Source organism: Crotalus tigris, unplaced genomic scaffold, assembly GCF_016545835.1.
Source record: "Crotalus tigris isolate CLP2741 ecotype Arizona unplaced genomic scaffold, ASM1654583v1 scf7180000018301.7375997, whole genome shotgun sequence".
Taxonomy (NCBI): Eukaryota; Metazoa; Chordata; class Lepidosauria; order Squamata; family Viperidae; genus Crotalus; species Crotalus tigris.
In genome coordinates, this window is record NW_024096931.1 from 1,791,531 (window position 1) to 1,814,209 (window position 22,679).

A 22,679-nucleotide genomic window follows, 5' to 3' on the forward strand; every position below is an offset into this window, starting at 1 on the left:
TTGTGGCAGCCCCTGAGATATTGGAATACTGCTATCATGTCACCCCCCCCCCCCAGTCCTTCTTTTCATTAGACTAGAGAAACCCAATCCCTGCAACTGTTCTTTTTATGTTTCAGCCTCCAGCCCCCTAATCATCTTTGTTGCTCTTCTTTGCTCTCTTTCTAGAGTCTCAACATCTTTTTTATATCATGGCCACCAAAACTGGATGTAGTATTCCAAGTGTGGCCTTTCCAAGGCATTATAAAGTGGTATTAACCTGTCATGTGTTAATACCACTTTATAAAAGTGGGCTACTCCAATTTTACAGAATCCTTGAGTGCATTTTACAGTGGACGCCCTTTGGAAAGGTGTGAGAACATGACTCTGTGGCTTTGCTTGGGGAGCACAGAGAAGTACACAGCCATTGGGTTGGTCAGCATCCCAAAAGCATCCCTGCTTTTTAATTATTATTTTTTTAACATTGAATTTTAACCATCCTTGCCTCCTGCTGGACTCTTTGAAATAGAGAGCTGTGTGGGAGGTCCGCGAACAACACTTGTGGAGGTCTCAGAGCAACACTTGTGGAGGTCCCTGTTTCTCCACATCTTTCCTTCAGCTGCATCACCTTGGCTGGCCTACAGAAATCCTGTGGAGCAGCGTTCTCCAACGTTCTCCAAAATCAGAAAGACTTTGCGGACTTGCAGGGGGGGAGGGAGGGAGAGGCCGCTCACACAAATGGAGCTTCACGTGCCTGCACTCACCTGCTGCTTGCATAAGTGCAGCTGCACACATGTGCTCACCCGTCACTTCTGTGGCCCAGTTCCAAACTGGTCATGGCCTGATAGTGGTCTGTGGTCTGGGGATTGGGGATCTCTGTGGAGGCTATCAAATTTTTCTTCTACTTCCAAGAAGTGATGGTTTCCTCTCTGAATTCAATCTGGAGGCATATTTCACTCCTGAAGGCTGGCCTGGCATGCACAGGTCAGCCTCTGGTGTCTCTGGGTTCCTGTTCTGCTCAAGCTGAGATGCAGCCCTCAGAGTCACAGAATCCTCCAAGCCATAGGAGAGAGCGTGTGCCACTCAAGCTTGGCTGCTGCTAGGGTGGACTCCAGCATGTTCTGGTGACAGCTGAGTAAGCTTCCATGTCCAGAGGTAGAGTATCTCTGAATAGCAGCTGTCTGGAGAAAAACAGGAAAAGCTCTTGCCATCCTGTCCTGCTGGGGCCAGGATGTTGCCAATTAAGTTGCCAATCCAGGACCTGTAATGGGTGAAGAATGTCCTGGATTGCGCTTATCCTTCTTGGTTGTGTTGGAGAGGCTAATCCTGAGCTATTTCCTTGAATTGTGAACTGTTTCTATATTTTTTATTAATTTTTTTGCACAAACTTAAGTCACAATAGTTGGTACACAGTGTGACGTCTGGGTTACATTTGTAAAAACAATCCTTAACAATTAATTTCTATAGTCTGTATTTCATATATTAATTTTGTTTACTTTCCTCTTTCCCTGAAACATCCTTTTTTTTTGCAAACATTACTTTAATATAATTCTTATTGTTTTAATAAGTGACAATTTGGTATATATTTTTTCCAATATTCCTAAAAAAAATAATCATCATATTAATGCATTCTTTTCTTTCCATTCATTTAAATTGCCTTATCATCAATCCTGTTACAGCCCTTATTTTAGTTTATTTCTCCCACCAAATTCTAAGTAATTTTTACTGGTGACAATTAGTTACACTTGAATTGTGAACTGATCGGCCACTGAGCCTGCCACCTTCCTGATGCTCTAAGGCAGTGGTTCTCAACCTTTTTAATGCTGCGACCCCCAACCGGTCGTAAGTCGAGGACTACTCAACCGGTCGTACGTCGAGGACTACTCAACGGGTGCAGCACCGTTTGCAGACTGGGACTTTTGGCGGGCTCAGCAGGGCCGAGACAGCCTGGACAATTCCTATTGGCTTTGGAAAGCCAATAGAATTAGACTCTATTCAAGAGAGTCTATTCTATTGGCGTTCAAAAGCCAATAGAATAAAAGGGAGTAGCACAGGTAAGGAAAAGGGGGAAAAAATGGCGGACTGCGTTGTTTGGCGACCCCCGTGAAATGGTCGTTCGACCCCAAATGGGGTCCCGACCCACAGGTTGAGAACCACTGCTCTAAGGTAGAGGTCCTCAATCTTTTGGGCACCAGGAACCGGTTAGGTGGAGAGAGGTTTTTCCGCCAACCGGAGGGGGCGTGGTTTTATGTGCTGCCTGCATCCTGTGGGTGGGACTTTCCTTGTTTGTGTGGACTGGTTGCTGGCATGCTGCGGCCGGTACTGATCCACGGACTGGGGGTTGGGGACCCCTGCTCTAAGGTATCTGTCTGAGAGACAGAGTCTGTGCAGAACATCTGAGGATAAATGGGCAGATTTCAGTCTTCCTGTAAACGCCTGGTAAAATTCCACATTTTGCTGAAACCTTCTCCAGCCAGATTTCTGTGCCTGGGTTGGCCCTCTTGTCCATCCTGAAGCATTTGCTATTCCAGACCATCAACTCATTGCAGAAGCCCTGAGATTAGAGCTGCAGCAATACAGTTGCCAATGTCTGCCTTCTCCAACTGTTCTCTTAGTCAGTTCCTATCATCCCCAACCTTCATGGGTTTTCTAGTACAGGGAATATAAAACGGTGGAACCATTCCAAGAAAAAGTGTCAAGACACCACCAAGCCCTTTGGATTACTTGTGAATGTAGAAACTGCCAGCTAACTGTGTGTTTAATATTCCATTGATTGCCATGCTAGTATTTTAAAAATTAAAAATGATCTCCTTTAACTTTCCCCCCCCCTAGAGAGTAGTAGCATAGAGTAGTATAACTATCACTCCATGTGACATAAGGGTTCTCGAATGAAAAGCACAGAGCAAGGAGTTATTTTGCGCTATGGACTGTTTTCTTCCCAGGTTGCATCCCTGGAAATGGCCGTGTTCAGTTCAGAACATTTTCAACATTGCTGATGTACAGTGCTAAAGTGTGTGTTATGGTTATGATTAATAATGATAGATTGAGTAGTTCCTCTTGGCTTTTGTCTTTGAACCCAGAACAATTAGAGTTGCCCTGTAATTATTTCGCAAATTTAGTTGTCAAATTTAATTTAGATGGACTCCCACTGATGTCATCTTGTGTTCTGAGGGTTTATCTCAAAGCTGCAGCACGTTTTTCCCCCACAGAGTAGCACTTATGGCTTTCTGGCTCAGGAATCTCCCCCCACTTTCTCCTTTTCTGGGAAGGCAGGTCCAGCCAAGATGGAGTAAGATTACAGTAACTGAATATTATAAGTCTGAAAGTGCTTCCCCCCCCCCAGCCTTTACATTCCAGCATATTAGGGAGGGTCCCTTTTACGATACTTTCTCCACCCCATCACTCCTTTGGACTATGATTTCTTTTATCAGATCTTTGTCCAGCTTTTCCTCCTGTCTCCCAAGGTTATTCTCACAGCCTCTTATATCTACACAAATAGGAGAATGCAGCTGAAGTTGGATTCAGGCTCTTTTGAATGCCGAGCTTTGCAACTCTTTCCAGTTTGTCCCAACCCCACTCCCTCCCTCCCATTGCAAAGCACCAGGTTGCTGCTTGAAGTTTTTTTTTTAATAACCCTGTTGATAATTGCAAGTTTACAGATGTGTAAATTTCTGGGGACTACTGGGGAGTTGAAATTCACACATCGTAAAACTTGCCAAGGTGGAGAAATCAATGCTTTAAACTGAAAACTCACAGCGTTGGGGAAAAATTCTTGTTGTGTGAGGACAAGTTGTAAGTCACCTTTTTCAGTACCGTCATAACTTCCAATAGTTGTTGATGGTAAGTTGAGGACTATCTGGAATGTCCTGAGGGTGCTTTTCTTTTTTCCTGGGTCTTAATCAACCAGAAAGTTTATATAACTTTTCTCAAAGGAATCTTGCAGTGAGAGGGTATGTTGCTGATGATCTGACACCAAGTTCTTTTTTTCTGTTCCAGAATAAAGTCTTGAATGTGGATGGTGTCAAAGTAAAACTGCAGGTAAGCCAAGCCATGTGTCAGTGTTGATCCTGAATGTTTTGCTGTTTGTTGTATCTGTGGCTTCTGTAGAGCAACCAGCATCCTGTTCCATTCAGATGTTGTTTATTTGTTAGCATCTCTCCTAGTCGCCTCCTGGACACAGAACAACTTGTCACAGGCAGAGGGAACAGCCAGCCTGAGCCCACTTGGAGGAGATGTTCCCATTAAGACCTTCTGTACCAACCCAACATGGGTTTATAGATTAAACTAACACTTTCAATTCTTCTCAAAAACCTAAAGAAGCCAGAGCTGCATCTGAAATATTGAAGTTATACTGCCAAACTAAAGTTCTATTGCTGGATGGAATTCCAAAAATAGAGTAGAGTAGGGTAGGGTAGGGTAGGGTAGGGTAGGGTAGAGTACAGTAGAGTACAGTAGAGTACAGTAGAGTACAGTAGAGTAGAACAGAACAGAACAGAACAGAATAGAATAGAATAGAATAGAATAGAATAGAATAGAATAGAATAGAATAGAATAGAATAGAATAGAATAGAATAGAATAGAATAAACAACTTGACTTTAATGGCCAAGTGTGATTGGACACAAAAGAAATTTGTCTCCAGTGTACACATACAAGCAACAAAGTGATAAATCATAAATCAGTCATTTAATTATAAATCAGATACAATCATAAATAATAAAATATAATCAACAAAGTGATAATCATAAAATATACAAGGTTTGAGAAATAGTGATGTTTTATTGTCCTTAAGCAGCACATTGTAGACCTGAACATGAGGCTCTGCTATTCCTCAAACTTATTTGCTCTCAGTTTTCTGTCCCAAGTGTTCCAGGTATCTTTTTTGCCCATCTCCTGGCAAACTAACACCCACCCAGTGGTCTCTGGTCAGGAAGAGATGCAAGCGGGCAATCTGATCCAGCACCATAGCAGCCGCTGTATAAGTGCTTAACTAGATTCATCAAAGAATTTCCCATGGTGTTGCTGGTTGCCCTCAAGTATCTGTGGTAATCCAAGCAGATCCAGAAAGCACCTGTGATGGATCAAAGACCACTATGCTGCAGAGGTTGATAATGGTGACTAGTCTCAGGCTGATCACAAAATGGTCTGCCCATGGCAAAGAACTACTTAAGTAGTTCTCAAGTGTTCCGTCTTCAGCTCATGCTCTGGTCCATCTTCGTAGGTTAAACCAGCTGTCCCTTCAGACAAGTTCAGGTTGTCGTGCCAGGTTCTGTCATCTCCTACTGAGGTCTCTTTCCAGAACCTTCACATATAACAACCACTGTATGACAAATTGTGGGAAGCGATAGTCACAACAAATCCTAAAGAGCCCCGTGGCTGATCTGAAATGTCTGTTCATTGATGATGGTCATAGTTTTCTTTCTCTATAATGTCTGTGATGTACAAGTTTGCCTCCCTCACTGATTCTCTTATCTCACTTGGCCAAATTATATCCATGCCACTATGACCATCCACCTCCTCCTTCACTTCACATATATAAAGTTATCCATCTTTACCGGTGCAATTCTCCCCTGAGATGCTTCCACCGTCTTTCCTCCAAACAATGCATGCTGCCTTCGGTCCTCCTCTTTGCCAACGTAACTTGTCAGTAAAGTATTATACTCTTGGTAAAATCATGTCCCAGGAGTTTCTTTTTCTGGAAATGCCAACTGGACAGTTGACAGTCCTCCTCTTTGCCTCTTAATGTTCTCTTTGCTCAACATTATTTTTTGTTCTTCTCTTCTACAACTGCTTTCTTCTTCTTTGGACAGTCCATTCATTTCTGCACACGTTCTCCTTCACCACTTTCACTTTCTCTGCACTTTCAGTTGTCCAGGTAACTTCCTTCCATATTGATCTCCTCACAGCCCTATCATTCCTCAGCATACTACACTTTCTGTCCCTGTTGATGGACTCTTGGGTCATTTGCAAAATGGAGGTGGGGAAGCCATCCCATTCCTTCAAGAAGAAAAGTGCCAGCGTTAACAAAACGGCAAAACTGCTGAGCAGCCATTTTTAAAACTGGCAATTATCTTGCCTTCTTCCAGGAGCTTCAATTCACACACATCGCAGAGGGTCTGTGACAATTCACTGCAGCCAACTAGCCACAGCCGGTTCACTACTGCCAACTTGCCACGGCCAACTCACCGTGGGACAAGAGTTACACTAATATCAAAGAAATGGGGGAGTAGAATCATTAAAGAAAGGCTGCAAAAGGAGGGACAGAATGAAATGTGAATGACAGAAATTAAATAACTTGCAAGGTAGTTTGGGTGGAAAGTAACACAGTCGAGTCATTTGATGAACTTCCAGGACTGAACGTACAACCCAAATCTCCCCAGTTTTAGTCCCCCACCTTAACTATTCCGCCTGAGTATGTAATCCAGTGTGCATGGAAGAATGGCCTTCAGCCGAGATGCATGCTGGTTCTAGCACTCAAGATGATTAATTTGTTTATTTTTTAAAAGCAAATATTTCAGTCTGTATATTACCTGCCATAATTCAAGTTCATTATGAAGTCCAAGTAGATAAATATTGGAAAGTAGTCATTCAGTGGAAAAGTTGTAACGTGAATAATAAGTTACAAACACTCATACCAAATAGCAATGCTGCACCAAGAATTCTGATTAATATTTTAAAGGAGATGAGAACTGTGAACTTCCAGATCTACAAGTCCCAGCTTCGTTCACTATTCCCCAAGATGGTGTCATGGGAACAACACCTGAATAATCACAAGTTTCCCACCAGAAGCGCTACAGAGACACTATGTGTGAATAACAACAACAGCAGCAGCAACAACAACTCTTGGAATAAGATGGAGAAGACTGAGTTCTTTTTTTCCCTGTAACCCTTTTTGAGTGTGAAGCTTTGTGGTGGTAATTTTTCTATGAGGCAAACATTGACTAAACATGCAGCGCAACATCTATGATGAGGCTTTGCACACTGCTCATAATTTAAGAAGTTGCTAACAAGATGACATTATTGCTCATATTCTATTTTTAATCCATTTTTTTCTGTTTTTGAGTAGGCTCAGATGCTTCTTGTTTATTCCCAAGCATATGAATTAGATTTTTTTTTAAAGAAATCAAATTTATCTTAACCGCCAATTCTTTCAGGGAAATCCGCCATCTTTCTTCTGGTGAGTGGTGCACTCACTAATTTAATAAAGCATTTTACCAGAGAATCTAAGCTTAATCTTTTCTAGTGAGTTCTCCCTGTTTTGTTTTACTCTGCTTATCTAAGAACTGCACATCAATTTGGGCTATTCTGTGTGTAGTATTTATGTGGTGCCTGATTGTGTGTGGGGGCTTTTTAGTTGTTGACTGGGGTGTTGATGGTTGGCTATTAAGTCGTTGGCTGTTGTTTCCTTCTGAAAGCTCGGAAGACTGAAACCTTGGTCCCAGTGACTGACCCAGATTGGATCTTAAATAATAATAATAATAATGAAAAAAAAGTTGGAAGGGACCTTGGAGGTCATCTAGTCCAACCCCCTGCTCAGGCAGGAAACCCTACACCATTTCAGACAAATGGCTGTCCAGTCTCTTCTTAAAAACTTCCAGTGTTGGAGCATTCACTTCCAGTGTTGGAGCATTCACTTCCAGTGTTGGAGCTTCCGGAGGCAGGTTGTTCCACTGGTCAATTGTTCTCAGTGTCAGGAAGTTTCTCCTTAATTCTTGCTTCTCTCCTTGATTAGTTTCCATCCGTTATTTCTTGTCCTGCCTTCAGGGGTTTTGGAGAATAGTTTGACTCTCTCTTCTTTGGAGCAGCCCCTGAGATATTGGAACACTGCTATCATGTCCCCCCTCATCCTTCTCTTCATTAAACTAGACATACCCAATTCCAGCAACCGTTCCTTATATGTTTTAGTCTCCAGTCCCCTAATCATCTTTGTTGCTCTTCTCTGTACTCTTTCTAGGGTCTCAACATCTTTTTTACATCGTGGTGACCAAAACTGGATGCAATATTCCAAGTGTGGCCTTACCAAGGCATTGTAAAGTGATATTAATACTTCACGTGATCTTGATTCTATCCTGCAACATTATCCTGGGACATGTAGATTCGCCTTCATTGGTGAAAATTATTTTGTTATCTATAAATTACATTTCATAGATATAAAACTGCAGTTATTTCAACATAAATATTATGTTGGTCCCCAGTATGGAAGAAATTGAAAAATTCAGCTAATGGTTGGAAATGCCACACTAATTCAAATGAGACAGGTGAAGGCTCCCTTTGTGTAGAAATGGCAATATGCAGGATCCCTTCTACACAAAAGGGAGCCTTCTCTCGCCTCAGATGAAATAGTTCGGCATTTCCAACCATTAGCTGAATTTTTCAGTTTCTTCTACACATTAATAAGTTGCTTTGCTTATCACAACAAATCCTAAAGAGCCCCATGGCTGATCTGAAATGTCTGTTCATTGATGATGGTCATAGTTTTCTTTCTCTATAATGTCTGTGATGTACAAGTTTGCCTCCCCCACTGATTCTCTTATCTCACTTGGCCAAATTATATCCATGCCACTATGACCATCCACCTCCTCCTTCACTTCACATATATAAAGTTATCCATCTTTACCGGTGCAATTCTCCCCTGAGATGCTTCCACCATCTTTCCACCAAACAATGCATGCTGCCTTCGGTCCTCCTCTTTGCCAACGTAACTTTTTAGTAAAGTATTATACTCTTGGTAAGTAGAAAGATGGAGGAGAGAGGGAGGGGAGGGGAGGAGGAGGCAGAAGGAAGGGGGAAGTGAAGAGATGAGAGGGGGATGCGGTCTGGGGGGAAATGGGTGAGCAATGTCGGAATTTGTGTGTTGTATTTTAACTTCTTATGTATCTGAATTTTTTTTTCTTATGATTGTAATGAAAATAAAATAATAAAAAAAAATTAATGTTGCTTTGAAAGGCTCACTGAGTTTGGAAAAGTTCATTTTCTTTTGAACGGCAACTAATTGTGTGGAAAGTAACAAGAGAACAAAGAAAGTGAACCCCGAGGAACCATACAATGAAGAAGGGCTGATATTACTCCAGGCCCACCTGTCTAGCATGAGTTGGACAAGGATCTCATGAACTTTCATTCTTCCCATGTTTGAATGTTCTGTTGCTGGAGGACTGAAGGGGCCATTTAGAAATTTGGTCTGTGGTTTTGAAAGCATCTGTTTGTTCTCACTTTCCCCCTCACTTCTGAAGTTAAATTTACTCAAAAGTATACAAGGTAATTCTGAGCATATGCTTAAGACTAAATTGCTTAGGCATTCATATGAATGCCACTTTTTATTTACTATTTTTTGCAAAAAAAATTAAAAGGTTTGGTCACTTTATTTATTTTTGCTCATTTAACCTGGACATAAAATTGTGTGTGTTGTCCTCTTCTATCCCCTGGATGGAAGAAGTGTGAGATATAGACAGATGTTAACAATATTTGCCTGGCACAATAAGATCACAAATAAGTTTAAATAATTAACTGTGGATGCCAAGACCGACAAAACTATTTGCCTAAAGAGGCCAGAGAGACTTTTCTTTCAGTATCATTCCCCCACCCGTGCTAAATTCCATCAGGCAAATGTATTGGTATTCCTAAAAGAGCCCCTCAGCCACAACAATAGTATTTTTTAAACATTTCATTGACCATTAAAAAAAGAAGAGGTCACTTTTCCTTGAGAAACTGTATCCGTTTGGATCCAGATCAAAACAGCCTCACTTGGCCTATCTGAACTGAATGTAAAACGGTGCTTGTGGCTAAATTATATCTGCCATTAATTTTAGGACGACAAATATAGCTACTGTGTCCTGGATCCAATTTACTGAAAAGGAAAATTTGTGTTTGGGATTTGTAATACTTGTAAAGCAAGACAATACTTGTATTCCCCTTTCTCCCTCTGGGTGGACTCTCTGGATATTTATATTCATTAATTTAACACATTTATATGGTTGCACAGCTCACACTTGGTGACATCAACACTTGGGTCTAGGAGAGGGGTAGGGAACCTTGGCTCTTTTATGACTCGTGGACTTCAACTCCCAGAATTCCTGAGCCAGCTATGCTGAGGGGAAAGGGAGAGGTTTCCAAGTTGAGCCATGCTGGCTCAGGAATTCTGGGAGTTGAAGTCCACGAATCATGAAGGGGCCACAGTTCCCCCATGCTGGCTCAGGAATTCTGGGAATTGAAGTCCACGAGTCATGAAGGGGCCACAGTTCCCCCATGCTGGCTCAGGAATTCTGGGAGTTGAAGTCCACGAGTCATGAAAGGGCCACAGTTCCCCCATGTTGGCTCAGGAATTCTGGGAGTTGAAGTCCACGAGTCATAAAAGAGCCAAGGTTGTCTACCCCTGGTCTAGGACAACTCACCTCAGCCAACCCGCCACAGGACAACTCGCCATGGGACAAGAGTCACACTAATATCAAAGAAATGGCAGAATAGAACAATTAAAGAAAGGATGCAAAAGGAGGGACAGAATGAAATGTGACTGATAAAAATTAAAATATTTTTTAAATTATTTTAAATAATTAAATTGAAATGTTCCATGGGGAGTTGTCCTGCGGTGAACTGGCCCTGGTGAGTTGGTCATGGTGAGTTGTCCCATTCTGTCAACACTTTGCCCGCACTTTTTCATGTGGTTTTCTGCTTTTTGCCCTTTTCAGATTTGGGACACTGCTGGCCAGGAGAGATTCCGCAGTGTCACCCACGCTTACTACCGGGATGCCCACGGTAAGAACCTCTGTGACGTTTTGAGAAGTTGGTTCCTTGTGGGGAAAGGTTGCCATCTTGAATACACTGTAAAAGCCCTGCCTGTGGGTCTTCCCTTTCGATTTTTATTGAAAATTGAGCTTCAGAAGACGATAAGAAACTATAAGAAACGTATTTCACACGCTTGCTTACTTGTGAAAATGATGCTGCTTGTTCATTTTCCCAGCCTAGGAACATTATCAATGGTTGGTTGTGCCAGCCAGTCAGAGCTTGTTAAAAGAGAAAGAGTAAGAAAGGATATAAACAAGCAAGTTTGTAAGTGAGGGAAGATGAAGAAATCGGAAATTGAGGGTGATAGATTCAAACATTTTTGTACCAAGAACTGAAAAATAGCCAAGCGAGATAATCACTGTCTGAAATTACTGTTCACAAAGTGGAATGAGCATTAAAATGGCTCTCTAGTTCTGCCCAAGCTTTTAGTTCCCCTGTTCATTTCAATAACAGCATAATATTTTGTTGATTCCCTTCATGGATAATCACCATGTAATGGGAGGAGATTTGTCCACCAAGGGATGCTATGAACTGTTGGTCCAGAAGGGTCACCCTTGATGGGCATGGCATAGACAACTGCAAGCCCCTAGAGAAGGAAATGAGATCCTCCCCTCCCCCCAATATTCTATCCAGAGAACCCAGTGGACATTAAGAACCAGGATAGAGTCAACATGCAACTGGAAGATAAGTTCCCGGGGTGGTAAATATCCAGGAAACTGTTGAGGAAGAACAGAGGGCAAGTATCAGTAGCATTACTGCTGGTGATATGACTGAATTAAAGCTGGAAGGACAACTAGCTGCCATTGTGCCCAGAAGCAAACTGTGAAGATATATATACTCTTGGTACATGGAATGACAGAACCATAAGCACAGATAATCTTCTCAGAACTGAAATGTCAAGGCTGAAGTTTGACATTCTGGCAGTTGCAGAGCTGAAATAGACTGGAATGAGTCAATTCATATCTGAAGACCATCTAATCTTCTAGTGATCCTGAATCATAGAAGATATGTATTTAATTTAATTTAATTTAGAGGCTGCCTGAGTCCATGATTTTGGATACCTTCCAACTTAAAAAGGAAAGAATAATGAATGAAAGATCATGCTCATCTGGAGAAAAGATCAACGCCAAAGAAAAGCTAACAGGGATTCAACAACCACCCTTCCCCAAGGTATGGGTCTCCCCAAGTCAGGTTTTCAAAGATTTACAGAACCTCATCAGGGTGAGAGCTGTATGGATTTCTGGGCAAAGGCTGTTCCAGAGGCAAGCAAGCATCCAACAAAGAAAGAACAATATCCAGATCCCAAAAGATGACGTTGTTGAACAAAGGGATCTAGAGCATACCCATACTGTCTCATCTTACAGGATGATTATTGGCTTTAAGTAGTCCCTCAAATAATCAGACTGTCTATTAGGAAGGGCTTGGTAGGTGATAAACAGCACCGTGAATTGTACCTGGAAGCCAAATGGCAACCACTACAGCATGTAGAGCAGTAGTGGTTGCATTGCTGGATCTACTCTAGGGCCTCCCAGCCTGGGAACAGATGCAACTGTTGCAATAGAAGGACCCATACAAAAACCTCTCCTGGCAGAATTGCCACCTGCTCTTTCAGGACAACTTCCAGATAGCACCCCAGTCTCAAATAGGGAATTGTGATCCTCTCCAAGACCAAAGACAAAAAGTCCCCAATTCCATGGGGCCCAAGTATACACAGACCCTTGTCAGGATTGAACCTGAGTCTGTTTCTCTCAACCAGACCCCAAAAGTCTTACAGATACTGGGTTAGTACATTAATAGCTTCATCTGTACTACCCAGGGTTGAGATGTGCAATTGGGGATCATCTGCATACAAGAGTCCAAATTCACAGATGACCTGACCCAGCCATTTCATGGGAAAGTTAAACAGAAGATGCAAGAACATTTGAACTCTGAGGCACCCAACAAATGAAAGTTTACAGGCATAACCTCTTTCCCTCATTAATACAGAATGATACCATTTACAGAAGGACTAAGTCTACTGTAACATGGTGGCCCCACTGCCAAACCCCAAGGCCAATCCAGAGAGATACCAAGATTGATGACATCATAAGTCACTGAGCTATTAAGGAACGCAAGGATGGATACACCAATCTGTCGACTCTGTAAACTTAACCCAGACTAAGAAACTAACACCATATAATGTAGAATTACTTTTATTTGGACCACTGTTAGCAACAGATTCTTAAAATGTTTGAAAGGGGTTCCCCCTTTCTCAATTTATTGTCATGTGAATTAGGGAGGAGTCTATCTCAGACATTTATTCACATTTGGAAGAGGTTCAAGCCGGCTTGTCTGATCATTGTTTTGTAGTGACTCTTCTTGTTTCTTCTAAGGCTAACAAAGGCTGCAGCCTCTACACCAGGGATTCCCTAACCCCTGGTCCGTGGACCTGCACCGGTCCATAGCATTCCAGCAACTGGTCCACACAAACAAGCAAAGCCCCATCCGTGGGATGCAGGCAGCATGCAAAACCACACACACTTCGGTCCAGGAAAACCCTTTCTCCATGGAACCAGCCACTGCTCTACACGCACCATTCAAGCTCATTAACAAAAGGTTATCAAAGTCAGTGGTTGGATATAACACAAGAAATTATCTCACTTTGAATCCAAGCCAAGTGTTATTATGATGGTCCAGGGCTACGCTTCAAGTACTGATGCAGAGGAAGCAGAATAATTTTAGAATGATTTGCAATACCTTCTTAACTCCACCCAAGGAAAGATGCCACCGGCAACTGGAACACTAAAGTTGGAAGTAAAATAACATCCAGAATAACAGGAAAATTTGGACTTTGAGAATGAGACTAATAGAAGACAGATTACTAGACTTCTGCCAAGAACATTCAGGGTTAATATTTTACACATAGACATCACTGAATGGACCACACCAAAAACAAGTTGACTCTGTCCTCTGAAGAAACTCTTTTGTCAGCAGAAACCAACTCAGACACTGATTGTATCTCAGGTCACAACCTCCTTCTTGTAAAATTACGAATTGAACTAAAACACACACATCAAATCATCAGGTCAACAAGCTACAACCTCAGCAGTATTCTGAATGTTTATGCAGTAAAAAGAAAGAATAGATTCAATGGATTGTTTTGGTAGAGTACCTAAAAAAAATCTAAGCTGAAACGAATGATACCATTAAAGATGAATCAAGCAAAAATATCCTGAAATGTAGAAGGCCAAAGGGCTGCTTCTTTACACCTTGAAAAGATGCATGATAAAAGAACGCAAAGATCTATTGGAGAAAGAAGATAGAAAGATGACATAGTAGAAATATATGGAACTGCACACACACAAAAAATCCCCAAATCCCTGATATATATGAAGATTTGACCATTGGACGTGAGCCAGATATTCTGAAAGTAAAATTAACTGGCCCTGAGAAAATATTGCTAATGACAAAGCCACCAGAGTTGATGAAATACCAGAGTGACTGTTTAAAATCTTACAAAGTGATGCAGTTAAAGTGCTTCATACAATTTGTAACCAGGTATAAAACACAACAAGGGCCAATAGCCAAGATACAGGAAAAGATCCTTTTATTTCCAATACCAAAACAGGCAGAATTCCAAACTACCAAAAATTGTACTTGGAGATAGTCCTTGTTTACCAACTGGCCTTACTTGGCGACTGAAGTTGCAACGGTGTTAAAAAAAAAAAAAAAAACTTTGTGATCAGCCCTCACACTTACGTTTTTCAAAGATAATTTTTATTAAATTTTTGAGATTTTACAAAAACAAAACAATCTTCCCCCCAACCTCCCCAACCCTCCCATTCCCTCCCCTGACCTTCCCAGAGCTGAATATAGGCTTAATTAAAATTTCATCAAAAAATCTTTAAAAAAGATATAAACCATAAATGAATCTAAATACATTAGTTAGAAATCTAAATACATTAATTAAAAAAATTATAAAATAATTAACAATAGTATATATATAAAAAAACATGAATACAAAAAATAAATGTTTAGAAAGGAAAAGAATAAAAAAAGGGAAAAAAGAAGAACAAAAAAAAACATATTCAATTTTAAATATAAATTGTTAAAAAACTAAATAATATTTTTTTATATCCAACTTATGTTGTATAAAATCTATCATTTTTTCCATACCGCAACATACTTCTCTTGCGATTGATCCTTCAAGAAAGCCGAAATCTTTGCCATTTCCGCCAAATAAGAAACTTTAAGAAACCACTCTTGCAAAGTAGGCAAAGATTCCTTCTTCCAACATTGCCCTACTAACAACCTTGCGGCTGTAATTAAATTTAACATCAATGTAATCTCCTTAGTATCACAATCAATAAGTATGATCACTGAAGCATCCTGCAATCACTTGATCATCTTCAGGTGCTTCACAACCAGCTTCTGACAAGCAGAGTTAATGGAGATTATAAAAGCAAAATCACAAATGTGATCTGTTGCTTAATGATCATAGTGATTTGCTTAACAACTAAAGGGCAAGTGATACTGTAAGCCATTATAGTCACATGATTTTCCACTTAGAGACTGCGGAACCATGGTGGCACAGTGGTGATAATTCAGGATTGCAGGCTAACTTTGCCCATTGCCAGCAGTTCGATCCTGGCTCAAGGTTGGCTCAGCCTTCCATCCTTCCCAGGTCAGTAAAATGAGGACCCAGATTGTTGGGGGCAATAGGCTGACTCTGTAAACCACTTAGAGAGGGCTGTGAAGCAGTATACAAGTCTAGGTGCTATTGCTATTGCTATAGCAACACAGTGGCTGGTCCCAATTGTGGTGGTTAAGCAAGCACTACCTGTATCACATATGTTAAGCAGAGAAAACTCAAGGTTTTTCTCCGGTCTTCAACAGAACTGGCAATACACAAGCTGGATTCAGAAAGGCCACCCCAGATCACATTATAAAATCTGGTGGATAATTTTAAAAAATCAGAGGGTTCCAAAATGAAATGTGTTTTTGCCTGCTCTTAAACCCTGGGTGCCCAGGGCTATCTCATCTGCCTCCTGAAAGATCTACTACATGGTACAAAGCTATTACAGAATATAGTTGTTCTGCTTCGGATATTGTGAAACCTCCTCCCAGAAGGTAACAAGGAAAACTGGTCATGGAGAGGATGTGTAGCGTCCCAGGCAATACTGCAGACCCTGGTCAAGCAGCGCTTGCATGCCGTATCCTGGATGTGAACCTCCAATCATCTTTTCTGCCGTCCTCACCACTCTCGGCACCGACTTCCTGTCCGAAACAGTAATATTTCCAAAACCAACTCTTAACATGCAATACGGAGCAACTAAAACTGGGAAAAGGTGAGGCCCCAGATTGTTTGCTGGCACTTTATTTACTTAAATCACATGCAGCAATTCTGAATCAGAAGAAGCAGAAATTGGGATTAGACCACTGGGAAAACTTCAACAGGCTCAGAGATGCTGACAATGTTACCTGGAAGACATCAGCTCTCTTCTTAAGGATGAAAAGAAAAGTGCCAAAGCCGGTCTGTTGCTCAGCATTTAAAAAGCTCTCAGCTTCTCTCGACAGGCAATGCCAGCTCGATGCAAATGGACAGAGAGGAAGTCAAACAAGCGGCAGACTTTGTCTTCCTAGGGTGAAAACTTCACCGGGGTGGTGACTGGAATAAGGAGAGGTCTCTTACTTGGGAGAAAGACTATGGCAACTCTGGGCAAATACTAAAGTGCAGAAGCCTCAGATTGCAACAGAAGTGGTGATTGTCCAGGCCAAGGTTTTCCCAGCTGTAACGCCTGGCTGTGAAAGCCGGAGTATCAGAAAAGCTGACAAGAAAGAAGGCATTGGGTTGCGATGATGGACAAAATGGCTGAGAGCACCTTGGACAATCAGAGGGCCAAATCACCTGAGGCTGGATGAAGTCAAAAGAGGCTCTCGCTGAAAGCCTGAAGGATAAAATTGAAGCGGAAATACTTTGGATGAACAATGCAAAGATGAGATCCATTGAAGAAGACCCTGATGCTTGGAAGTATGAAAGTGGTAGAAGATGACTGGATAGTGTCACGGGTGACAGGAGCAGGATCTTACAAGAATTCTGAGAAACAGTTACAGATGGACAGTCCTGGTGAAAAGATGCTCACTGAATCACAAAGATTAGGAAGTGTCCAAATGAGTAAACCACACTTTTACTGGGAATCAATTAAAAGTCATTATGTGTTCAGAGAAGAGCAACTAAGATGATCAAAGGCCTTTATAAAACATACGAAGAACGGCTGCAAGACTTGGGTTTGGCTAGTCTAAAGAAAAGAAGAAATAGGGGAGACGTGATAGCAGTATTCCAGTATTTGAGGGGCTGCCACAAAGAAGAGGGGGTCACGTTATTCTCCAAAGCACAGAGGGCAGGAGAAGAAACAATGGCTGGAAACTGATCAAAGAGAGAAGCAACCTGGAATTAAGGAGAAACTTCCTAACAGTGAGGACAATTGACCAGTGGAACAGCTTATCTCCAGAATCGTGGGAGCTCCATCACTGGAGGTTTTTAAGAAGAGACTGGACAGTCACTTGTCTGAGATGGTATAGTTCTCCTGCTTGAGCAGGGGGATGGACTAGAAGACCTCCAAGGTCCCTTTCAACTATTCTATTCTATTCTATTCCATTCCATTCCATTCCATATTCTATTCTATTCTATTCTATTCTATTCTATTCTATTCTATTCTATTCTACTCACTGGAGAGCATTTTAGGATGATCCTTTGAGCAAAAGGCCCATGAAAATTGCGACTGCAGTTGCTGGACAAAACAGTTCCTAGTTTAGTCACAATTTTATCTTACATCGCTATTGTTTTTGGTTTTATGTTTGTAATCCTAATAGTCTTACTTTATACAAATTCTGTACATGCTTCCCCTTTTAGTTATTTCTGCTTGGGAGCGTTATCTTGCTCAGTGGAAAGGGATGATGAAAAAACCGAATCAAGAATTCTAATTATCACCTGTAGTTTGCCACAGAGTGTGTTACACTTGCCCTGTTTAATAGCCTTGGAGTGAAAGGAAGGAACATTTCCTCCCTCCGTGTATCACGGGCTTTTGAGATGTGACACAACCTCTTTTGGTGATGTGACAAAGCCTCTTCAAAGAGGCTCTGCCTCTCCCATCAATAGAGGCAGTATAAAAGCTCTTTAACAGAGTTTTGAAGTCAGGCTCTGCATTCACGATGTGAATTTCTGAGTGAAGACCTCTGCGTTTTCCAAGTCACGTCAGCAACTTCTTTCAAAAAAGTGCTCTATCTTCAAATTGTACTTAGAAGAGGGACAATCCAGAAGAAATATGGACAGCCAGCTGCTAGTTTTTTTGTTTTGCATTTTTGCACTGATTAAAAGAGTCAGTCAAGGTTCTTCTACAAAAGAGAGAGAAATGAGCACCATCCAGCAATCCTTCAGTGCCCTCAATGAAACATCCCAGCCTTCAGGGTTGTGCCCTTTTAATTATAACAGTGCCATGCAGGGACATCTACGGCAACGGCCGCTGGCTTCAAACTTGATGGCCAATCCCTTTTTATCTGCATGCAGTGTGGGTGAAAGGCTTGGAGAGGCTGGTTCTGTCACCCATTTGGAAGCCAAGAACAATTGCTAAGGACCCCCTAGATCAGTGGTTCTCAACCTTTCCATAATACAGTTCCCCATGTTGTGGTGACCCCCAACCACTTATACATCACCGGGTGCCAGGGGCATGGCCAAAGAAAAGGGGGAAAAAATGGCAGACAGTCTTGTTTGGCGACCCCCGTGAAATGGTTGTTCGACCCCAAATTGGGTCCCGACCCACAGGTTGAGAACCACTGCCCTAGATCCATGATGTCTTTATTGGCCCATCCTCTGAAGAGGCAGCATCTAGGTCTTGAGGGACAGCCATTTGTCTGAAATGATATAGACTCTCCTGCTTCAGCAGGGGGTTGGACTAGATGTCCTCCAAGGTTACTTCCAACTCTGTTATTCTATGTCCTAGCTCAGGAGTGTGCAACCTTGGGAACTTTAAGACTTGTGGACTTCAACTCCCAGAGTTCCCCAGCATAGCTGACTTAAAGTTCCCAAGGTTGGACACCCCTGAGCTAAACCAGTGGTTCCCAGTCAGGGTTCAGAGAATTAAACCGAATTTGCTTCTTGGCAGCTTGTATTAGATTTTGAAAAAATGGAACCGGGCAATCTGAGCAAATAGCCCTGAGCAGCTTCTTGAGTGGGGAGAGAGCTTGTTAAGTGAGAATGATTAAAAGGATAATGAGAAAACTGTGAAGGAGGGAGAGAGTTGCTTCTGGGAATCTCATTTATTTCTCGGAGAACAAGAAGTGCCTGGGGGGGGGTAAATTTTGTGGAACGGAAAGGGTGGCCATTTCCAGTCAAACCACAATCGAATTACAGGCAGTCCTCGAGTTGCGACTGTAATGGGGCCTGACCATTACAGTAGAAAGTTGGGATAGTCATAAAGTAGTTTGGTCATGTGACCAACCCAACTTTATGATCTTTTTTGCAGCGGTTGTTAAGGGAACACAGTAGTCACTAAACCAGGAGTAGGCAACCTTGGCTCTTTTATGACTGGTGGACTTCAACTCCCAGAATTCCTGAGCCAGCCACGCTGAGGGGACAGGAAGAGGTTTCCAAGCTGAGCCATGCTGGCTGAGGAATTCTGGGAGTTGAAGTCCACGAGTCATGAAGGGGCCATAGTTCCCCCATGCTGGCTCAGGAATTCTGGGAGTTGAAGTCCCGAGTCATAAAAGAGCCAAGGTTGCCTACCCCTACACTAAACAAACCAGTGGTTCACTCTAGAGCCTGTTTTCAGCCAAACCATCCTAAAAAACATAATTGCAGTCTGGTTGCTGAGCACCCAAAGTGCAGTCACGTGACTATGGTGGGGGAGGGGGGAACCTGGGTCATAGGTAGTTCCCAGGTAGGTCTGTTGGAACTCCAAATGCTGGCTAAGCAACTGGTCATAAGTCAAGAACTACGTACCTTTACCAGTGAATACAGGTAGTCCCTGACTTACAAAAGTTCACTTAGAGACCCTTCGAAATTACAATGGCACTGAAAAAAGGAGACTATGACCATTTTTCTCACTTAACGACCATTGCAGCATCCGCACAGTCACGCAATCAAAACTCCAGACACTTGGCAGCATAAATATGAACCGGCTGCCGAGCGTCTGAATTTTGATCACGCGACCGTGTGGATTTTACAACGGTCGTAAGTGTGAACAACGCTTATGAGTCACTTTTTTCAGTGGTGTTCTAACTTCGGTCACTAAACAAACTGTTGTAAGTCTAGGACTGCCCGTATTCCCTCTGTGTGATGGGAAAAAGTCTTTTAAAAAAACCTCTCTTACAGTTTTAACCACGCTGAGCCCTGATTCTGGACCTGCTAAAAATGGGCTTAGAGGAAACATTCAACTCACACAACCACCGTGCCATTTTCAAGTCTGAAGTTTGCACTTGTGAATGTAGGTTTGCAGTTTCAATGCAGCTGAATTCTTGAATGTTGGGGGAGGTTTCTGCAGAACCTGGTTTCTTCCACTTGGGTCAGGAATGTGCTGCGGAGATAGGCCGTGCTTCTGGGATTCCCAGACTTGCATCCCTAACCTGTCTGGTGAGCCAGTGCTAAACCAACATTATGGGAGATTAATTTCTTCATTCTTGCGGCATGATCAGCAACTGTCACTTTTTGTAATTAAAATTGAGATTGTATCTTCAGCACGGTGATTGGCTCTATTGCAAGGGGGAAAAACCCCTCTGGAGAAACATGGTTTAATGCTTGAATGGAATTCTAATTGAAGGGAATTCAAAATGCTTTATATCATCTTGATGTGTGCCAAACGAGCGCTTTGCTCTTTTGTTCTGGTCACTGGGGGCTTCTCATGACACGAATAGACCCTGATTTGAGGCTGGGCATATTTTAGTTGCTGGATTTAATTTCTCATATATTTACTTTGGTACAGGAATTAAAACAAATGTTGCAAAAAGTCTGGGATTTTGCTACATAATGAAAATTAAATGGGTCTGCAGTGAATAGACATACATTTTTGATGTTCTGGAAAGCCCCCAAAGGATTTAACATGCATTTGGATGAGGTTGGTCTGCTTAGTAGCACACTCTGGTCCCAGCTGTGGTTTGCCCGATGTGGCTTGCTGACATCTGAGCCACAAGGGGTGCTTCTTTCCAGGTGACCTCTGCTGACCTCCGTCAGTATGGTTGGTTTGACAAGCAATCAGAGGGGGGCACATTTTTTAGTTCTCATTCTGGCTTCCAGTTCTGAATTTCTTGTGGTCTCCCACGCAGATGCTAACCAGCCAGGGGTGTTGGGAAAGTCAAAAAAGTCAGTATTATTGTGATCAGAGTTCTGCCATATATATTTTATGGTGGTTTGCTTTCAAGATCAGATACAATTGCTTAGATCCTGCTCCCTTCTGGGCCACAGTCAGTGGCTGTTGATGAAGGAACTGGGTAGGTCTAGTCCAGTGAAAAAAAAAGAAGTAGGGAGGACATGATAGTGTTCCAATATTTGAGAGGCTGCGACAAGGAGGAGGGGGTCAACATACATTTGGACGGAGAAGAGGGAGATTGGACATACATTTGTCCTGAATGGTACGGGGTCTCCTGCTTGAGCAGGGGGTTAGAATAGAATAGAGCTGGAAGGGACCTTGGAGGTCTTCTAGTCCATCCCCCTGCTCAAGCAAGAGAACCTACACCATTTCAGACAAGTGATTGTTTAGGCTCTTCTTAAAAACCTCCAGTGATGGAGCGCCCATGATTTCTGGAGGCAAGCTGTTCCACTGGTTAATTGTCCTCACTGTCAGGAAGTTTCTCCTTAATTCCAGGTTGCTTCTCTCCTTGATCAGTTTCCAACCATTGTTTCTTGTCCTGCCCTCTGGTGCTTTGGAGAATAATGTGACCCCCCTCTTCTTTGTGGCAGCCCCTCAAATACTGGAATACTGCTATCATGTCACCCCTGTTTCTTCTTTTCTTTAGACTAGCCAAACTCAAGTCCTGCAGCCATTCTTCATATGTTTTAGTCTCCAGGCCTTTGATTGTTTTAGTTGCTCTTTTCTGAATTTTTTTTTCCAAACTCTCAACATCTTTTTTGTGATATGGTGACCAAAATTGGCTACAGTATTCCAAGTGTGGTCTTACTAGGGTTTTATAAAGCGGTATTAATACTTCACGTGATCTTGATTCTATGCCTCTCTTTATATTGTACAATCCAGGATTGTATTAGCTTTTTTGTTGCTGCTGCACACTGCTGGCTCATAATCAAGTGATTGTCCACTAGGACGCCAAGGTCCCTCTCACAGTTGTTGTTTTTGAGCCAGGTCTTGCCTAATCTGCACTTAAACCTTTGGTTTTTCCTGCCTAAATGAAAAACTTTGATTTCTCCACATTAAATTTTGCTGAATAGGGCCTATTGTTCGTCAAGATCTTTTTGGATCTCGAGCTTGTCTTCTAGGGGTGTTGGCTTTTCCTGCCAGTTTAGTGTCATCTGCTAATTTGATGAGTTCCCCTTCAATTCCCTCATCTAAGTCATTGATGAAGATATTGAAGAGTCCTGGGCCTAAGACGGAGCCTTGTGGTACCTCACTGCTGACTTCTCTCCAAGTGGATGTAGTGCCATTGAGGACTACTTGCTGAGTACGGTTTGTCAGCCAGCTACAGATCCATCTGATGGTGATGTGTCTATCCCACCTATTTGTAATTTACCAAGCAAGGGTTGTGGTCTACTTTATCAAATGCCTTATTGAAGTCTAAGTATACTATGTCCACAACGTTTCGCTGGCCTACTAATATAGTCACTTTGTCAAAGAATGAAATAAGATTGGTTTGGCATGATCTGTTTTTAATAAACCCATGCTGGCTACTGGTTATAACTTTGTTTGCTTCTAGTTGTTCACAGATCTGTTTTTTGATTACCTTT

At 42.1% G+C, this 22,679-nt stretch overlaps 1 protein-coding gene across 1 annotated transcript in view; it reads left to right on the forward strand.

Annotated features, from left to right (window-relative positions):
- The window catches only part of RAB26 (RAB26, member RAS oncogene family), a 171,362-nt gene that overhangs the window by 112,365 nt on the left and 36,318 nt on the right, over positions 1–22,679 (forward strand). The window contains exons 3-4 of the mRNA XM_039349708.1: positions 3,973–4,014; positions 10,657–10,723. Coding sequence (XP_039205642.1) covers positions 3,973–4,014; positions 10,657–10,723 — 109 coding nt within the window. The remainder of the gene's footprint in view (positions 1–3,972; positions 4,015–10,656; positions 10,724–22,679) is intronic.